Consider the following 19827-nt stretch of genomic DNA (forward strand, 5'->3'; position numbering starts at 1 on the left):
GTCACAAAAAATGGCTATTTGATCTGAAGATCACTTATTCTTTTTTTCAACCTCGTCTTCCTCATGCAATTAGTCTTTCATTTCACTTTACTTATTGTCATCAATATTTTATCAAAAGATACTGATCCACAGGATAAGAAACTTCTCACAGGTTTTGGAAAAAGCCCGGCAGGAGGATCACCTCCTTCTCCTCGTCAAAATGCAGTTCTAATTCGACCAACTTTTGCTGGAAGTCCCAGTAATTTATTTTATTGTTTTTCTGGTCTTGATGCAAAAAAGCAATATTTACAAGATGTTATGAGCTTTTTCTATACTACAGGCTCAATGGATTGGCGCCCCGTTGAAATAAACGGTATTCACCATACACCACAAAGAGTGGAATACTGTTATTACATTGACAATACAGATTTTGTAATTTGGGGCGGAATGGGTCCAGATGGGTTTTATGACGACATGTGGGCTTTTAACATGCAAACAAAAGTTTGGTCCGAGGTTTTCCAAAGTCATGAACGACCTTCTGCTCGACAAGCAGCTCATTTTTGTCAAGATGGTGAATTCTTTTATATTTTTGGAGGAAGAACAAATGACGGAAAAACAAATGATGCATGGAAGTTTCATATTCCAACTCGTGTTTGGACGAAATTACTTGATGAAGTGGATATAAAAGCACATAAAAATGCACCAGCTACAAGATCAGGTGGAGGAGCTTTTGCGTCAGGAGCATATTTGTACATCTTTGGGGGATATACCTCAAAATCCGATCAGTCGCAGAATGTTTATAGACTTCCTGTAAATAGTCCTACGGAAAACGATTGGAAGGAACTTCCTCTTGTAAAGAGAGGAACTTCTGAAAAAGCTGATATTGTGCCACGAACTGAAGCAGGAATTTGTTGGATTGGAAAGCAGGTATATCTTTATGGAGGTCTTCATGAAGAAACTACATGGTCAGAAATGGCCAATGACGTAATCGTATTAGACTTCACTAAAAATGTGGATAATGCAGGATTAACAACTGTCGACGTCGTTTCGTATCCTTTCCCTGAGAAAAAATATCAAGTGAGAGCTTGTGGATTTGTTGTTTGTGACGAAGAAGAGAAGAGTAAAAGTGGTGCAAATGCCATCGTCTCTCGAAGAGGTTTTGCGTTTGGAGGAACGTGCAATGGGGATATGCTTGGAGGAATGATTCGAATTACTTTGGATGCGAACGATGTTGCAGACAAAGTGACAGAATGGGTGCAGGTTTCAAAGGCCGTCGATAATATTCCATCACCTCGTGCACTTCATGGAGTTGTTGGTGCTTTGGGAAAATTATGGGTTTATGGAGGTCAAGGAACTGGGGGTACTGTACTCAATGACTTGTACTCATACGATATTTCAAGTGGAGAATGGAAGCGAGAAGAGGCAACCGCAAAAGATACTGAAAAGCCTCCGGCATTGTACGATTTTGGCATGTGCGAGCATTCAGGAAGACTGTTTATTTTTGGTGGAGTTGGCGTTGATCTGGAATCTGGTCAGCGAGAAGTGAAAAATGATCTGTGGCAATATTCAATTGCTCAACATAAATGGTCAAAGATGAAACCTTTATCAGCCTTGAAGCCTTTGGGAAGATCAGGCTGCTTCACAAAAATTTTACACAAGAACCTATTTGTCTTTGGAGGCAGAATGAGCGACACTTCGGTGACAAATGAAATTTGGGTATTTTCTTTGATGACAATGCGCTGGCGTTGTGTCAGCACTCGCTACAGAGCACAGCTCCACACGGATATCAACAAAATATTTGAGAAGGGAGAATTTGATAAATCAGAGTGGCAGAGTGTTGAGATGATGAAGACCAGAGAAAGAATGGGTGAGTACATCAAAAAACAGAGCGAGCCTGGAAATGTTATTAAGTCGAACATGGAAAGGCTATCGGCTGAGTCGGGTGCGTCGGTTAATGAATTTGGCGGAGTGCCGCCATACATTCTTGAGAAAAGGGAATTGATGGCCATTCATTCAAAGGAAATAAAATTTGATAGAGACGGAAAACATTACGAGGTTGATCAAGTGATTATTGGTGGAGGTGTTTATGAGTCACGAGAATCAAGTGTCACATTAGACTATTTGATTCTCCCATCTGTCGATGATATGAAAGAGCTGGGTGCAAGGCAGATCAATCCGGATACTGGTGCTGTTTTGAATGGTGGTGCTGAAGCTGGTGAGATGTCTAATTCCATTTCTGTTCGAAGACAGCCAATTGGAATCAAGAAAATGCCTCGAACATCATCTGACGTTGTGAACGATAATGAGAAGCTTGAGTTTCTGATGTTTTATGGTGATCCATTACCTCGTGTCCCTTATCCAGGCACCAAGCAGGATCAGTACGACAACTTGCCAATATACTATCGTTCATACACTGTTGCTGTAGAGGACGGATTTCTGTCGTATTCTGGACTGGATATTGACAATGCCAAGAACAGAGTGAATCATTGGATGATTACAAATCTAAGTGGACCTGTTTTCGAATTTCACGAAGCTAAAAAGGATCTTCTGTCGATGAGCGGAGGAGGCGCCGCATATTACAAGAGTAATGTGTATTGCTTCGGTGGAAATATCATTGGGAATAAGCTCCCGTGTGACAACCAGTACCACAACCAGCTGTTTATTCTCAATATGATTAAAAACTTTTCTTGCTCTCCTGGAACCAAAAAAATTCAAACTCTGACAGCGAACAAAGGAAGTATTGTGAATGGTGCTTTATCTGTTGACAGTCACAAAGCTCCTTCCAAGATCTCATCGCTCGTTGAGCGAGAGTATCTTTATAGACAGCTTCATAATTCTGACAAGCGCGTATTATCTTCCTTGTGGGTATGGGACAGTACACGCCGTTACACAAAATATTCTGACTTTGCGGAAATTCCTCCTCACTTGGCTTTTTCTACTTCTTCTGATTCTTCTTCCACTTCGCACGGAAATGTCGATCTTCACTGGGATAATGCCGAAACAGAATTTTGTGTTTTCTGTGATGTTGGAATGTTTGCAAAGAAATATAATTCACCTGAATGCACAGGATGCAATCCTGGATCTTACAATGCATACAAAGGAGGGTTATCTGGATATCATTGCGTCGCGTGTCCAGCTAATACCTATAACGATAAAAGTGCTCAGCCTGGCTGTACAGCATGTCCCGAAGGCAGCTATTGCCCTGTTGGTTCAATGACTACAACGACGGTCAAACAAGAAACTGAAGGACTGAAAGACGATCAGCCTCCGATGTATGAGACAAATGACAAATACTCCACCTTTATTACACTTGGATGTTATTTGGGTGGTGCTATTGTTGGAAGTACAATTGCTATCATTTGCGTGTGCCTGCCAACAAAGAGTTATTTACATAAGGCAGATCTGTTTTCTGATAGACATTCAAATAAGCTTGATCCAATTACGAACACAGCACCAAAAGTACTGAAAAAGAGTCGAATTGGAGGATTTGTTGCCATCATGTTCCTTGGATTTGCCGTATGTGCTGCAGTGTCTGTCGTGGTCGAGTTCTTCTGGAATAATGTGACTGAAACCAAATCTGTAATTGCAGCAGCAATGGAGCCGAATTTGGATCTAACTTCTATAACTGTGAGATCCTTTGCTGCTGAGATTGAGTTGAAAGACTATTGCGGTGAGTGTGTTGCTGGTATTGCACTGGAGGATGTGAATGTGACAACAGGGTGGGGAGATTGTCATCAAAAGTTTTCCACTTCAACTCAGAATTTGGATTCTGTAGGTATGTTAATATGTGTAATAATCATTATTTTTGTCTAATATTTTCGAAATGTATATTAAACGTTTTTTTATTTATTGATTAATTTATTTGATTCATATTTTTCTTGATTTTGATTTTATATATTTTCTATTTTCTCAGTGATTGACCAAAAAACAAAAGCTAAAACACGCCATAAGCTGGTGACTAAGTGCATGCAGAAGCCGTCGGTGAATCAATTTCTCAACCCAGTTAAAAGTTGCATTGTTCGTGTCGAAGGTAAAAATGTGGAGTTTGCATTCGATAAAAGTGGAGGAAAGCCAACACTCAGCATATCAACTTATACAGAAAAAGCCCATTCATACTCTATTGTTGCAAAGGCATCTGTAGATACGGGCATTGGGTTTGGATGGAAAGGAAAGAAAGCTGACGAGCCAAAGCGAATGTCTGCGCGTACTCTTGTTGCTTTGTCTCCTGAAAAGCATCCATTTAAAGGAGCAGAGAGTACTGTATTCTCCTATGAAGTGATGCCTTCGTTGTTTACCTTCCCAAATGACACAAGGACAGAGGGATATCAAATTGTTGCCTCAACCATAAAAAGAGGAACAACTGCTGCTGAAGATGAAATGAACGTGAAGTATGGACTTAGTGCTTCAATACAATTTACTCAAGATATGTCTGTACTGCTCACTAACTGGGTGGATCGAATGAAAATTGGAACTTTCTTCGCAAACTTAATGTCAACAGTTACAGGATTTATGGGTATTTTCGGTTCTATTGTCATGGTATTAGAAGTTGTCTCAACAATGAAATTGCCATGTGCAAACAAGGTTAAAGAAAGCATGTTTGGAAAATTAAAAGACGATGATGAAGAGACGGTTATGCGAAGACATGGAATGTATGCCCCTGTGAAAGAGCCTATTTCAAATGCTGAAGAATAGTTATTCATCTCAAGTGATCACAGAATTTACAAGTCATCATCATATCTTTAATTTAAACTTCTAGTCCGAGATTTATTACACAACACATTAAACCTACTTCTTTCTGTAAAACTCATTTGTCTTGTGCACTTCCACCAATCTGAATTGAGAATGGTTGCACTTCTTTTTAATTTTATGATATTTATTTTTCGAAATATTTAACAAAAAAATTTTTTTCGAATTTCTTTCTGTATATGAAAGTGTGAGAATTTTTCAACTTTATTTTATTTACAATACATTCTTTGAAAACATTTTATTAATTTTTATTAAATATAATGTGTTATTAAAGAGATATGGAAATTTAAAATTTTTTGTCTTTCTTTGATTAAATTGCAAACTTTTTGATCTTTTCAAAGATCGGGAAACAAGATTTTTTCAATCATTGCACAAAAGTATTTTCTCTGCAAATAGGAACAGCTTTTTTTTTTAATGCAAAATAAGTTAAAATTAGTTTTTATAATTAAACAAGAAGTCTGTGGCCTTAAAACAAATATTTGCAAAAACCCTAAGGTTGTCTAATAAACTGTGTTATAATTTTTGAAATCTAGCAAATGTTCAGTTTTCATATGGGTAATTCTTTTTGAAAAGTCGCAAATGTTTAATTTTCAAATAAATCAAAAATTTAATATTTTGTTCAATTTTCTGTTCACACTCACGAATCTTCTTTAGAATGAATGAAATGGCATTATCAAGCTATGGATTCCATATGGGGCAAAATTTTAGCAATAATGAAAAAAACTGAGAATTGTTCCAAACTTTTTCTGCAATCATTTCATTATAAATCAATCGATACAATGCAAATAATTACAGAAAAATTCAAAAATTGAGAAAAATATTTGAAAGAGAAGAATGGAACAAAATTCATAAAGCAAAAAATTTTGCCCCATATTAGTGAAGTTTAGTTTGTGTTAATAAAAATCTTAGCAATATGTTAAATTTTTGATTTATTTGAAAATATTACATTTGCGACTTTTCAAAAAGAATAATTTATTTATGAATATTCAAGCAAATGAAAAACCAGAAATTTTGTCGGATAAAATTAGACTTCGAAAATAATCACCTATATTTTGATCGAAATTATGTTCTCGCTCATGAAATTTCACTGAAATGGAAATAAAAGTATCATTGAGAACTTATTTCCAATTCTTTGAAATTTCACGAGTGAGAACGAAAATCTGATCAAAATACGAAATTTTGGTTTTTTTTTTTTTTTTTTTTTTTTTTTTTTTTTTTTTTTTTAGTGACCGACAGCAACAAAAAATGGCAAGTCGTGTCGCACAGATCTAAATTATTATTAATAGAAATATTTTCACTTCTGGAAATTTTAAAAAAAAAGAAAAATTTTTTGGTAAATAAACATTTGGGAGAAAATACTAATTTTCAAGCTTTTTTTGCACAAGGCATTGAAAAATTGCTTCACTCATAACTTTATTTATCTTTCTCAAATTTCTATATTTATTTGATTTTCATATCCGTAAACAGGCGTCGTTGAAATCAAATCATAAAGTGTGGTGGCATTTCACGAATGTCAAAAAAAGAACACATTTTTATTGTGTTTTTTACACTCAAAAAGTCAATGAAAAATGCATAATTTTTCAATAAAAATGCCTGAAGTGAAATATTTCACCCCAAATCATCACTTTTAAAAATTTCAAAAATAAGAATCAGAAAAACAATTTTTTTTTCGATTTTCATATTATTTTTGTACCAAAATTGAAAAAATTTGTTAATAAAAAGACACTTATCGGTAGTTCCAAAATATCAAATTTCTCATGATTATGAATTGCTATTCCATTTCTCTAATAAAAATTGCCAAGAACAGCGCGATAATCTCAAAGAAATTCAAAAGAGCCTTTTCAAAACACTCTGTTTATCGACGTTTGAAGAAATAATTCAATATACATATTAAAGAGATACAAATATAGAAAATTAAACTGGAAAACGTTTAGACTAACAAAAACAAAAAATTGAAGTATATTTTGTTTAGAAAAAAAAATTAAATTAAAAAAATAAAAACAGCTGAAAGAAAAATTAACACATCGCAAATACATTTTCAAAATTTATATCACAAAAAAGACAAATGAACTTAAACAAAGAAGAAAAAGAATCTTACATAAAGATGAATACATGCAAATATAATTATTTGCGTTGCTGATAAAATCACTGTTAAATCACGAATGCCATTGGAATAAACATTAACTCATCACTTGTGTGTTGTCCATCGCAAACAAAATGGTGCTCAAATAATAAAAAATATTTAATATGATAATAAAAATAATAAAAACATTGATAATAATGAAATATAAATCTAACTCCTATGTGCTGTTGTCACAAATCTACACATTCCTTTTCGCTTCCACAGCAACCTGCTGCTTAACAGAAGCATTCTTCATCCGCAGCGGGGGAAGTCTTCCTTTTGGCTGAGAAAGAGAAGAAATAGTGCAACGTGAAGCAGGAAAATGAGAAGAATGAGTCGATGAATGGGAAGACGGTGAAGTAGCCGGACTCGACGTGCTTGCTGCTGCCATCGCAGCTGTTGAGGAAGACAAAGACACGCCCTGAGGAGAGGTGAATGAAATAGAAGAACGCAAGGAAGGAGAAGTGCATTGGCTATGCTGCTTTCCCAAGGAAGGCAGAATCGCCGGTGGGAGCCCAAGAGTCGTCGAAGATGACGTAGCAGACGGTGAGAGAGATGGCAGCGTCGACTGCTTCACCTTTTGAGATGGAGGTGTCTGAGTCAGAGAAGGTGTCAAGGAGTTATTTGGTGGTGTTGGTGGGTGTTTGTGTGTTGAAGTGGAATGCAACGGCGGACGAGTTATCGGCTTCTCTGTGTTCAGCCTGTCTGCCCCTGGCTTGTCTGTGGTGCTTCCTGCCAAGTTCAAGAAAAAGGAAGAGGACGACTGCTGAATAGATGGAAGTGCCTTGTGTGTGCTTGAAACAGGGAAAGTGGCTGTTGATTGATACAAAGTGGATGAGGCTGACGAGTGGAGCGATGCAGTTGATGATTTTTGCTTTGCTTTGGTCTTTGACCTGCGCTTTGGAGCAGATGGGGTGTCTGGTGAAGATGGCGATGTTGAGGATGGAGAAGAAGCATGGTGTCCAGTTGTATTGCTTTGTGCCTTTCCAATCCCACTTGGCATCGGAACAAAGCCAAGAGACGAATGAGAAGCCGAAGGAGTTGACATTTGCCAAGCAGCTGTCTTTGCCGGAGAAGCTGTTTTAGATTTGGGTCTCAAATATTTCTTGTGGTTTGCGGAAAGCTGCATATTTTTTGCAGGCGGGGAAGGAGACAATGCTGGTGTGGTTGGGGCAGACGAGTTTGTGGGGCTCAGATTGAGATGCATAATCAAGGGAGTCGTGGTAGGGGCACAGCCAGAGGCAGAAATCGGATACACAGCAGTGTCTGTGACTGATGTAGTCATTGACGATGTTGCTATGTCAGTGGGAGACGCAATTGTTCTAACCATTGGCTTTCGTGTGTTATTGCTTTGTTTGGCCTTCCACGATGTGGAAGAGTTTAAAGAATTCAATGAATCCTTCTTTTTGCTGATGTGCAGTTGTTCTAAGCTCTCTGTCACTGTTTCTGGTTTGTGCTCATTCATTGTTGCATTTCTGCTCTTGTTAAATGAATCTTCCTGATTCTTTGCTTTGATGCGCTTTCCACTGGTGTTTCCTTTGTCTTCTGCTTTTTCTCTGCTCTTTGTGGGCTTTCGTGTGATTGTCTTTGACATGTTCTTACTCTCCTTTTGTTGAACCTCTTTTGCAGCTTTTTCCTTCTCTTCTTTGCATTCCTGCCTCCACTTTCTGAATAAACTGAGCTGCTCTTCAATTGGAATCTTTGAAAAAATGCATTGGAAATCAGAAGCATTTGAACTTGATGTAGCTTCTGCCGTGTTGCCAGAAGAATAAGAGCACATCTGAACTTGATTGTTCTGCTTCATATTGATTTTGGCAAAAAGACAGTTTGCGGCTGTTGTTGGTTCACAAGAGTGTGTTGCATGATTGTCAGCATTATTCTCTTTTGCATACTTCTGCAGCATTTCCTTCCTCCAGCTGAGCATCTTCTTCATCATCTGCATTTTGTCCTTTCTTTCATTCGCCCCACTCTTCTTGTCACTTCCAGCTCCACTTTCAGAACAAGTCTGCTTCGAACTCTGTTGTGTTTCTGTGCAGTTGCTGTTATTCTCGCTGTGCTTGTGATGGTTTCTGGATGTGGCTGGGCTGGAGAAGGAGCCAACAGACGACAAGCACAGTGCAGACGGGTATTGTGCAGAAGGAGAGTGGAGTGTGGCTGCCATGTCGTCGTCAAACAGCATCGATCTCGACTCAGACGGAGGCAGATGCATCAGAAAATGGTTGGGCGACAAGGGTGTTGGAGGCAGATCTTCTGAATGAGGGTTTGAATATCCATCAGACGAATGGTCGTCCTGCGAGTGGGCAGCAGAAGGGACAGTGGAAAGAGAAGTGGGCGTGGCAGAGGACGAGTGTGGGAGCGATGTGGGTGTGCGGATGGAAAAACCAGGTGACTGGGGAGAATCCAGATGGGGTGTGAGGGAGAGTGTGGGAGTGGTGAAAGAATGCTGCGAAGTGCAAGGTGTCATCAGAGGCGTTGGGAGCAGGTCAAATGGCGACGAGGCATCGCTTCTGTCGCTCCTCTGGCCATTTGGCGAGATCAGAGACTTGCCCTGTTTGTGTGTGGGAGTGCGCCTCCCTTCATTCTGCCTTGGCGACTGTGCAGCAGACGACTTCTCTGAATGCTGTGTGGATTCTGCCTCATTCACATCACTTGTATTACTCTTGCTGGCTGTTGATGGTTTCATTTCATCACATTCGCTGCTGATTGACCCAAAGCCACTTATTCGCAGGAGTTCTTCGTCGAGTGGCTCGGAATAGGATTTGGTGAGCCACGGGTGCACAATGGCCTCTTCCAGTGTCATTCGGGTGTCTGGATTCTTGTCTAGCAAAAGAGAAAGGAAATCGATGAGAAGAGGAGATGTTGGGTGAAGTGTAGTGGAAGCTTCAGTTGCATCTGTTGGAGACGAAGAGGGTGGAGGAGAGGAAGATGAAGATTTCGAAGAAGATAAATGATTTGTTTCATCTGAGTGTGTGCTGGCTTCAGTATTGGATTGACCTTCTGCTTTACCTTCTTCAACCCACTCGTCGTTCTCTATCATCTGAGGAAACGAGACAGGCTTCTTCATAATGTCATCAAACAGCCCCACATCGCTCTCATTCTCAAAGGGCACACAGCCAAAGCAGAAGCAGTAGAGCGTCACGCCCACTGCCCATACGTCTGCCTTTGCCCCATCAAACTCGCTGCCTCCACACACCTCAGGCGCGAGGAAGGCGAATGTGCCCTGTGTGTCGCCCAGCTTCTCGCCTGGCGAGTTCAGTTTGACGGCACAGCCAAAGTCAGCCACTTTCAAGGCGCCGCTGCGGGTGACGAGGAGGTTGTCGGGTTTGATGTCTCTGTGGACGATGTGGGCGGTGTGAATGAAGTGGAGGGCAGGCACCAGCTGGCGGATGTAGCTGCGGGAGAGAGAGTGCGGAAGAGGGGGGAAGGTGATGTGGAAGGAGGAGAGGGAGGAGCGCGAGGCGGTTGGCACTTCAATTTGGATGCAGTTGGCGTTGGAGGAGGTGAGTGGATCTGCAACACCCAGAGGAGAAGGAGAAGCAGAAGAGATTGAGAAGGTCGAGGAGTTGCGACGTGCAATGTGTGGAGTGCCACTGAAGCCGACGATTGGCAGAGCATTCTCAGGAGAAGGCAAAGAGGGGTGAGGGGAATAATTTGCTGTCAGCCCAGAGGAATGAGATAGAGAAGAGGAGTTCTTCACTTGAGAAGAGGAAGAAGTTGGAGAACAAGGCACATGAGACTTGTGAAGAGGCACCAGCTTTGCCAAAGAGAGGGTGGAAGACGAATTGTTGAAGCAGATGGCGTGTGAGGAGTAATTCGAAGTGGAGGCGAACATGGAAGCGAAGGAAGGAGAAGAGAAGAGGGTCTTGATACGTGCCTGTGAGTCCATCCCAGAGAATGAGAACGGGGCAGCACCTGTGGGCGATGTGAGGGGTCCGAATGACTGCTCGTCTGGATGACCAGGATGATCTGAATGGTCTGAATGGTCTGAATGATCAGAAGGAGAGAAGGGAGGGTGGGGCAGCTGATGGTCCATGAGGGGTGTCTGTGAAGGAGGGAGGGTGTTTGCGAGGGGCGGAGAGGAGAGAGAGGAGATGGTGGAGTTTGAAGTCACTGGGTCAACTGCCATGTGGCTGTGTCCAAAGGAGGTGAATGGAGAGTCAGAAGCAAAAGTGTCTGACTCGTTGTCTGAGGTGTCTGTGTGGATGATTGTGAAGGTCTGCTCCTGATTCACATCAGAAATGGAGTTCGCGATAGTCGTGTCGTTTGTGCTGTTGCATTCGTCGTTGTCTGTGTCTTCTTCAAAATCTCTCTTTTTCCCTGTCGATCGACTCAGCTTGCGCTGCGGCAGCTCCTCTTGCTGTTCCTTTGCTGAATCCTTTTTCACTTTGGAGTTCTTTTTGCGAAGCTGCGGGAAGAAGATGCTTTCTTCGATATCTTCGTCCTTGTTGTCTTCGCTTTCATTGTTAGACAAAGCACCTTCGTCGACTGGCTTTGCGCCTGCCCCATCGATCTCTGCCTCTTCTGTGTCTTCTCCTAGCTCCAGCGAAACGATCTCATCCAAATCATCTCCAACAACACTGGCAACCATCTGCAGCATCTGCTCTTTTATCATCCGTTCCTCTTCGTCTGCAAGTGCTTGCTCATCCAACTCGACGTTCTCTTCGTCGTTGTTCTTCGCACTTAACACCTCTTCTCCATCGAAATCTTCATTTTCACAGAGCGTTGACTCGAACAATGGAGACTTTTCGTGCAATTTCTTGCATTCAACTTCTTGATCATGCTCGGGCTTTGTTGCTTCGTCACCTGACTGAGATAGAAACGAAGATAAATCAAATCCAAATACATTTTCTATTTCTTCTTCCTTTTCAATTAACTCTTCATTAACGTCTTTTCTATGAAATTTGTCTTTATTTCCTTCTTCAATGCGAACTTGGTTGGCGTCCATTACCGATCCTCCTTCGGCAAGTTCTTCAACCAGATACAATTTTGACTTTTGAGGGTCATCTATCACTTCTAAAAGTCGAATAATATTTGGATGCTTTAGTTGGCTCATAATTGATATTTCTCGTTGTAAGCTTTCCATTGCAGTTGTCATTCCAGTCCGTTTTTTCTTCAACGAATCTTTATTCAGTATTTTCATTGCCTATTTTTGTGAAATCAAATAACATATATAGGCAAATTGAAAACAGCATAAATGAAATAGAAAAACAAGAATATACACACGTATCTACGTTGCGACTTTGCATCTTCAACAAGCACAGATTTTCCAAAAGAACCAGAACCAATTGTCTTTTTCACAATATATTGGTTTATCATTTTCATTCCATTAGCCAAATAACTTTTTTTCACTGCATTGGTAAATTGTGTTTCGTGCTGATAACTTGCATCTCCTGAAATAGAATAATCCATCTCAGAAGATGCGAGTTCACTTGTGAATCCAGAAAAAGTCAAGTCTCCATCATCTTCAATTGTATCAACATCCACCATTTCAGTAAATTCGTTTTTAACGAGCGGTGCAAACATAACCAAGGTAGAATATTTTTTTAACGTTGGTTGTTGCAAAGAATATTCATCGCTTGATGCATTTGTTATAATCTGCTGTTTATCAATTTCCGCAGGTGCATAAGACTGACTTTCATTAAGTTCAGTCATATATCGTAAGTGAGTTCAAAACGAAAAAAAATATTATCAAAGAAAAGAAGAATTCTTTAGGTCAAGATCAATTTCACCTTAATATGTTTCAGAATCCTTAATTCATTTTCAAATATTTTTGTCTATTATTCATCATTACTATTATTTAAAAATTATTCGAAAATTCTTGTTTTTTCGTTCCTATCCCATATGTAAGTTTACAAGTCAGATGGCAACTCAAAAATGTGCAATCGCAACAGCAATTGTGCTTATGGTGATATCTTTTGTACCACTTGGATTTACGATTTACCAATGTGCTTCAGTGAAACCGACAGATCAGAATATTCCAGCTTGGGGATTCCGTCAGTTTTTGCATAATTTTACTGAGCAAAACTCATTTATGATATTTGCATTTATGTTTACAGTATCTTCTGTGATACTATCATTCATGTTTGACAAAAATAATAAGAAATTTGTTTTTCATATTCATGATAATTTGCATTAATATTTTTTGAAATAGGTGCCTTTTGCCGAAAGCAGTTGATAGAAGACCCAGAAAAAAAAGAGTTGTAACAAAAAAGCCTCTTCCAAGGAGGCAGCTTTCGAGATAGATTTTCGTTTTCTTTGAATCAAAATTTAACAATTATAAGATGTGAATGGACAATATTCTTTTTCAATCATATCACATTTATATATTCTGATATTTTCCTATTTTTTTTTGTGAATGTTTTATTTCATTTCACTGAATTTAGTATCATGTTTTTGATTTCCTTTAAAATAAAAAAAAATTTTTTTCCCCCAATGATTTGTTTGAATCGAAAGAAAAACACTTTCCGATTTATTATAGCCATTCATTTACGTTTTTTTGTGACTGAGAAATATTGCGTTATAATTAATAATGTTAAAATTCCAATATATGGTGTAGATCAATTATGACATTTGAAAACTTATGACCTCTTTATAAATAAACAGATCTTTAAATACGAATTTAAAAAATTTTTAATATGAATTTTCAATACTCATTATTTTACAGATATTATAGTTAATAATGAAAAGTTTCATTGAAAAAAAATCATTTTGTTTTTGTTTTTTTTGTTTTTTTGTGTTTAAACCGTTGTTTGTCTTGTATGCTATTATTGCTGCATCATATACTAGATTGTGCAGTTGGCTTTTTTCCACAACCATTTTGATGAAAATACAAGTTATTTCATCAATGGAAAAAGCCAAAATTGAATTTCTGGGGACTCCACGGAAGAGCTTAGCTTTATTATGAGTATCTTTCCACTAAATCACCTCACACATTCATTAAATTCGAGTTATATCTGTGAAATTGGTTGTGTAAAATGTTTTTATAAATAAATATTTATTGTGCTTTGAATTTTCATTCAGCTTTTTGAATAATTCAATTTGAAAGAATGGAAAGCCCATTGCTATATTCTTATTTTTTTTTCGGATAGCACTTGAAAAAATTCAAACTGTTGAAAGTTGTTATGCGATCAGTGAAATGTATTAGAAGAAAGCACATAATGGATGAGATCGTATCTTTTTATTTGATTAATAATTGTCCACTGAAGGAATCGTAATAAGTATATTGAATTTTATTAAATTTGTAGCATTTTAGTATACATTTGTTGGAGCAGGGCAATTTTGCTTTCATTTGCGTTCTATTCTTTCATTTTCATAAAATTGTTCTTTCGGCTTTAACGTCTGCTATGATTGCAACTCCAATAGATTTCACAAATATACGAGTTAGTCTCTTGCAAAATTATTAATTTATGATGAAAATTATTTTTATTGTTTTATTTTTCAAGCCAAACAAAAAAACAACTATTTATCTTTCACAATTCTATCGGAAATGCGATTACACTTATCCATATGAATTAAGGATGAAGGACCAAGGAATGATATTAACAAATCCTTCAGATAAAGTTCAAAACGAAGGATTTGATAATGCAAATGCAGATTATGTCTTTTCTGTTGGAGACCTCATATTCGACACAACTCATGGATCACAACCTCATGGAAAAGTTTATCTTGTCGAAGGACTACTAGGAAAAGGTAGCTTTGGACAAGTTCTGCGTTGTTTAGATGTTTCAACACACGCAACTTATGCTGTTAAAGTTATCAAGAATATGCCTGCATACACAAGGCAGGCACAATTAGAACGCAAAATCCTTCGAATGGTTTTTTATTTCTTATTTATGCTGAACAAACTTATTATTTAAACACTGTGCTTGCATTTTTTAACTTTGTTCCAAGATCCGAGAAAATGATCCTCTTGATCAACGCCACTGCTTGCGTTTAGAATGTGATTTCATGTATAGAAATCATGTATGCTTTGTTACTGAAATGTTGGGCGAAGATTTGTATACAATTCTTAAGCAGTCGAAATTCAGAGGACTATCCTTATCACTGATTTCTATGGTTTGGTTACTTTCATATAGCATTTTCTTTTATGAATCACCAAACAATTTGTATTGCTACTTCTTTTATTACTCACAGATTACAGCGCAACTCCTTGATGTCCTTTGCTTGCTTGGAGATCTGGGCATTATCCATTGTGATCTTAAACCTGAAAATATCCTTCTTGATCGGTTTGTGGCAAATTGCGACATCCATTTCAAAGACAATTGACATTGAAAAAATATTTTCATTTCATATAACTTTTCCCTATTTTTGCTATTTCCATCATTTCCTCCTCGTTTCCGCTTATTTCTTTGTTGCATTCAATGTTTATAACACATTCCATATCTTTGCTTCTATCCCCTGTTGCTCTCAGGTGCCTTCCCCGTGTCAAAGTGATTGACTTTGGCTCAGCTGTCTTTGAGCGCAATGTGCTCTACACATACATCCAGAGCAGATACTACAGAGCACCCGAGATATTATGTGGGGACCCGTATGATTGCTGTTCTTAAACATGTCTCTATAAGAATATATAATTATTCCTTATTATTATTATTTGCCTCTCCCTTTCTTTCTCCATTTCCATTTGAAACCCCTCCTCTCTCTCTCTCTCTCTCTCTCTTTTTTTTTTTTTTTTTTTCTTTCTCTCTTCTCTCAGCTACAACTGCCTTATAGACATGTGGAGTGTCGGGTGCATAGCTGCTGAGCTCTTTCTGGGCCATCCGCTCTTCCCTGGCCAGTCTGAACACGACCAGCTGTGTCGCATCACCACAATGATGGGGCCGATCCCGCCGGAAATGGCGCTGATGTGGAAGAGCGGGGCGTTTGGGGCAGAGGCAGAGAAAGAAACAGCCAGAGGAGAGGAGCAGCTGAGTGAGAAGGAGAAAGAGGAGAGGCTGAGGAAAGAGAGAGACAGAGAGAGAAGAGCTGGGCAGGCTGCAAACAGCAACCAGTTCAAAAAGAACTTCGTTCTCGACCCGACTCAGCCGCTTGGGTATCGTCTGATGACATGGCAGGAGAATGCAGAGGTTTGTGCAATTAATAGAAATGTTCTATTTTGAGTGCTATTCTTCTTCTTCTTCTTCTATTTCATGAAATATATTTATATTTAATTCTCCTCTCCTTATTTGTTATATTTATTGTCATTGATAATTCATTTGTCTCAATGCTAATAATAATAATAATAATAATAATAATAATATTTATTGATAAACCAAATAGATCACCGGGAACACCCGCCAGCCGAAGCAGTATGGCTACATCTGCCGGACACTCGATGAGACCATAGAGAACTACATTGCTAAGCTGAGAAGAGACAAAGTGCCTCTCTCGCGCTCAATGATGAACAGAGAGCCCTTTCTGCATTTTCTGAAAGGACTGCTTCAGGTGGACCCTTCGAAGAGATGGACGCCTATTCAAGTCTGATTTGTTATATCTTAGATGCTTATTATTATTATTGTTGTTATTTCATTTTGACTAAATATTATTTATGATATTAACGTTTTTTCGATGTCTTTACATTCAATCATTCTATTTATCTATTTTTATTGTCAGGCATTGCAGCATCCCTTCATCACACATGCTGAGTGGACAGGAGATTGGAAGCCTCCACCAGACACACGCACATCGAGAGTGCCTCTCTCTACAGCTGTTGCTGCAATACAATGTGTGACTCCATTTTATTATTATTATTATTATTATTATTATGCCATTTATTTTATTTCTATTTGAACGAATGATATTTCCTGTTCAACTTAACCAGCATCACATTACCAACCAGCATCCACCTCGCGTCCTTATCAGTTTCTGGCTTCTCTTCCTCAGTCTGCATCTCACATCACTTCAACTTCATTTCCTTCTTCTCCTTCTTCCTCTTCCTCTTCTTCTTCTTCAATCATTCCAAGTTCTGTCCATCATCCAAACACAAGTTCAACAACAACAATCTCTTCATCTTCGAATGCTTCTGCCAATCCGTCTGCTGTTTCAAGTGGATATTCAAATTCTCCTCTCTCAACTTCCATCAACCCATCTATTTCTTCATCAATATCTTCTTCTGCTTCTGCTTCTTCCTCTTCTTCCTCTTCTTCTCATTCTCTTCTGCCATCTTCTATTCAACCACCTTATGCCTTCCAGCAGCAGCAGCTGTCTTCTGCCCTTCTTCCGCCACAGCACATCCACCAGTCTCCATTGGGTGCTCTTTCCTATCTGCCCACTCAGCAAATACAACAACAGCAACAGCAACAACAACAGACACAGACACACTCACACACACAAATACAATCACAAATACAGACACAGCCACCATCTCTGTTACAGCAAGCACAGCAATCTTCTCTCAAACCCCAGCCATACACACAGACACAGACACAGACACAGACACACACTCATCCGCATCCACATCCACACTCCCACCCACAACTGCAGACACAGCCACTCACACAGCAGCAGCCATCAATCTATCCACCTCAGCCACATCTCCAGCAATTCACGTCTTCTCTCGCATGGCCTGCACTCTCTCAGCAGACATATCCTTCTCAACAGCATCAACAGCATCAACATCCTCAACAACATCCTCAACAGATTCAAGGGAGTGCATCATTGGCATCCATCGCAGCTGTTGCACCGTGCAGCTACAATGTCTCAGCAGCAGCAGGTGTTTATATGCAGACGCCACCCAATCAGCACTCACAACAGGCACAGCTCTTTCAATATGGCTCTTCTGCACAGACGCTCAAATGAAAAGAAATGAGATTGCATTCATCGGTTTCTTTTCAATTGAAAGGAGAGGGGTTTATGACTTTGCGTATCGCACTTCGTTATAATATCTGAATTATTGATACTTTGAGATTTTAATACAAAACGCAAGTTCACTTCGTTTTTTTTAATCAATCTCAATTTCTTTGATTTTTTTTATTATTATTCTTTTTCTTTTATTTTTTTATATATTTTTACAATTTGTTATCTTCGTCTGAAATGTTGTTTAGTTCATCATCAACTGTTGTATCTGTTGAGCGATTGTTTCCTGTGAGCTTTTGAGGGAGTTCCATCTGTATTTTTAGTGTCTGTAAATGCTTTGTATCTTTTGAGTGGTTTAAGCAATGATGAAATTATTTTGATCTTTTTCATTTCTTTTTTCATTTCTTTTTTTGATATCTTTTTGTTTGCAATTTTTTGAGCTCATTTCGTTCACTTTTTGTTACCATTTGTTTGATAAGGTTATTCTTTTTCTTTTTCTTTATTTTTATTTTTTGACAATTCTTTTTATCTTTCTGAAGAGGATATCGCTCTCGTTCTCATTTGCACTTACATAATGCACAAAAACATATGCTTGTTTTCTTAGTTGTATTATCTTTCTTTGCGTGTTTGTAGTTTGACTTGTTTTCTGTCAGTAGCTTTGGCATTGCTGTTTACTCGTTGTTTATTCTAAAGAAACGTTTGTATTCATTTCATTCACCTTTTGTTGTTATTGTTTGTTGCTATTCTAAGCTTGTTTCTTTCTCTTTCTCTCTTTCTTTTTCTCTTCGTACAATCTTCCCTGTGGTGGGAAAATGTTCTGTTTCTCTTATCAGGAAAATGAGGATGAACAAAATATAAAAAAAACACATTTAAAAGATTGAAAGTTTATTTTTTTAACCAAAATGTTCAAATCTTTGGTTGGCGAAGAGAAGCCAGTATTTTTGCATTTGAAACGAATGATGAAATAATTGACTCATATTTGTTTGGTTGTTTGTTTTTGAATAGAGCATATTCTTTTTTTAATTCAGACATTGGAGTTATTTCTATTTCTATTTCAAAACTTTGCTCAAATTCTGGTAAATCTGTAGGTAACACTTCAGTTGTTTCCCAATCTCTAAATTTCGAAAGGCATCGATGCTAATTCCAAATGAAATTTTATAAGCAATTCTTGTACAGATTCCAATAGAATAATGAAAATACAAACGTGTGTTTGAGTTGCATCTATTCTCATGTTTGGAAGAAAGAATGAGTCTCGAATTTTTCCTCTTTCATACTCTATAGGCGTTGTGATAACGATGTTTGGATCCTCTGGAAGGGTATTTGATGTTAAAAATTATTCATATATATATAATGAAATTTTTCATTTAAAATGTTCATAAAAATACTTTTCACACTTTCAACTTCAAATGCTGCTGAAAACCTAATATCAAATGGAAGTGCATGACAAGTCATATCAATATTGTTTTTATTATCTTTTGAGATACAGGCAAGTGTCTGTGTATTGGAAATTACAGATTTGTTCAAGACAGTTATAAAAAAATTATCAAACTTGTGGATTATCATCATTACTTAATGTTATTCGGCCTCCTCGATGTATCATATCTCTCGTAACACTTTTAACATGATTTTCTGATGGAATCTGAAGTGACAATATAAAACGATTGTAATTTGAAAAAATTATTGTTCACACTTTCGAAGAAAGAAAATAAACAATATTCTTAAATTGACCTTCTGTAAGGGTTGATAAAAAATTGGAAGGATAAGATTTAGAAATTATAGCTTCTGTAGTAATTGGCAATGAAACGCGCTGTTGTGTTTCTCTCGAAACAATCGTTCCAATGCGTGCTTCAATCTTTTAGAGAAAATAACATGATAAGCACGACAGGAAAAAATCACGAAAATTCTCAACCTCCAATGATGCATCTTCTTTATCTTTATCTAAATATGATCCAAAAAACATCATTAGATGTTCGAGAGAAGAAGATATTGGCATTTCTTCACTTAGCTAAACAATTAAAAAAGTAAAATCAAAAATATAATTATATGAAATAATAAAACGAACAATTGCAGATTGAGAAACAGGAAATAACCTAAATTGCTTCGCCATAATAACAGAAAACAAAATATGAAAAATAATGAATAAAAGTAAGGGTCAATATTATTGAAATAATCATTTCTTTTAAAGTTTAAACTTGACTCGGAAATACACA

The 19827-nt window shown here is 37.9% G+C and overlaps 5 protein-coding genes across 5 annotated transcripts; 3 read left to right on the forward strand and 2 right to left on the reverse strand.

Moving 5' to 3' along the window:
• Positions 1-34: 34 nt before the first annotated feature.
• Positions 35-5102, forward strand: MONOS_3607 (uncharacterized protein). Its single transcript, XM_067873616.1, has 2 exons — positions 35-3754; positions 3893-5102. Exons 1-2 carry the CDS (start codon positions 64-66, stop codon positions 4669-4671), a joined length of 4470 nt encoding a protein of 1489 aa, XP_067724458.1. The 5' UTR covers positions 35-63; the 3' UTR covers positions 4672-5102.
• A 1287-nt stretch (positions 5103-6389) lies between these two features.
• MONOS_3606 (putative calcium/calmodulin-dependent protein kinase kinase 1) lies at positions 6390-12499 on the reverse strand (the record flags this gene model as incomplete). The annotated part of the gene is made up of 2 exons (XM_067873615.1): positions 6390-11990; positions 12071-12499. The coding sequence occupies 2 exons, from the start codon at positions 12497-12499 to the stop codon at positions 7047-7049; spliced, it is 5373 nt and encodes a 1790-aa protein (XP_067724459.1). The 3' UTR covers positions 6390-7046.
• Positions 12500-12686: 187 nt separating this feature from the next.
• MONOS_17838 (uncharacterized protein) lies at positions 12687-13276 on the forward strand. The gene is made up of 2 exons (XM_067870797.1): positions 12687-12928; positions 12999-13276. Exons 1-2 carry the CDS (start codon positions 12708-12710, stop codon positions 13087-13089), a joined length of 312 nt encoding a protein of 103 aa, XP_067724460.1. The 5' UTR covers positions 12687-12707; the 3' UTR covers positions 13090-13276.
• Positions 13277-14190: 914 nt separating this feature from the next.
• On the forward strand, positions 14191-18476 carry MONOS_3604 (putative dual specificity protein kinase YAK1; the record flags this gene model as incomplete). The annotated part of the gene is made up of 9 exons (XM_067873614.1): positions 14191-14226; positions 14290-14661; positions 14738-14902; positions 14981-15072; positions 15258-15374; positions 15540-15909; positions 16103-16300; positions 16436-16547; positions 16644-18476. The coding sequence occupies 9 exons, from the start codon at positions 14191-14193 to the stop codon at positions 17618-17620; spliced, it is 2439 nt and encodes an 812-aa protein (XP_067724461.1). The 3' UTR covers positions 17621-18476.
• Positions 18477-18485: 9 nt separating this feature from the next.
• MONOS_3603 (putative mRNA capping enzyme, beta chain) lies at positions 18486-19724 on the reverse strand (the record flags this gene model as incomplete). Its single annotated transcript, XM_067873613.1, has 7 exons — positions 18486-18754; positions 18822-18925; positions 19012-19111; positions 19167-19256; positions 19308-19469; positions 19527-19622; positions 19680-19724. The coding sequence occupies 7 exons, from the start codon at positions 19722-19724 to the stop codon at positions 18524-18526; spliced, it is 828 nt and encodes a 275-aa protein (XP_067724462.1). The 3' UTR covers positions 18486-18523.
• Positions 19725-19827: the final 103 nt, after the last annotated feature.

Source organism: Monocercomonoides exilis (assembly GCF_001643675.1).
Source record: "Monocercomonoides exilis strain PA203 chromosome Unknown scaffold33-1116896, whole genome shotgun sequence".
NCBI classification, from domain to species: domain Eukaryota; phylum Preaxostyla; order Oxymonadida; family Polymastigidae; genus Monocercomonoides; species Monocercomonoides exilis.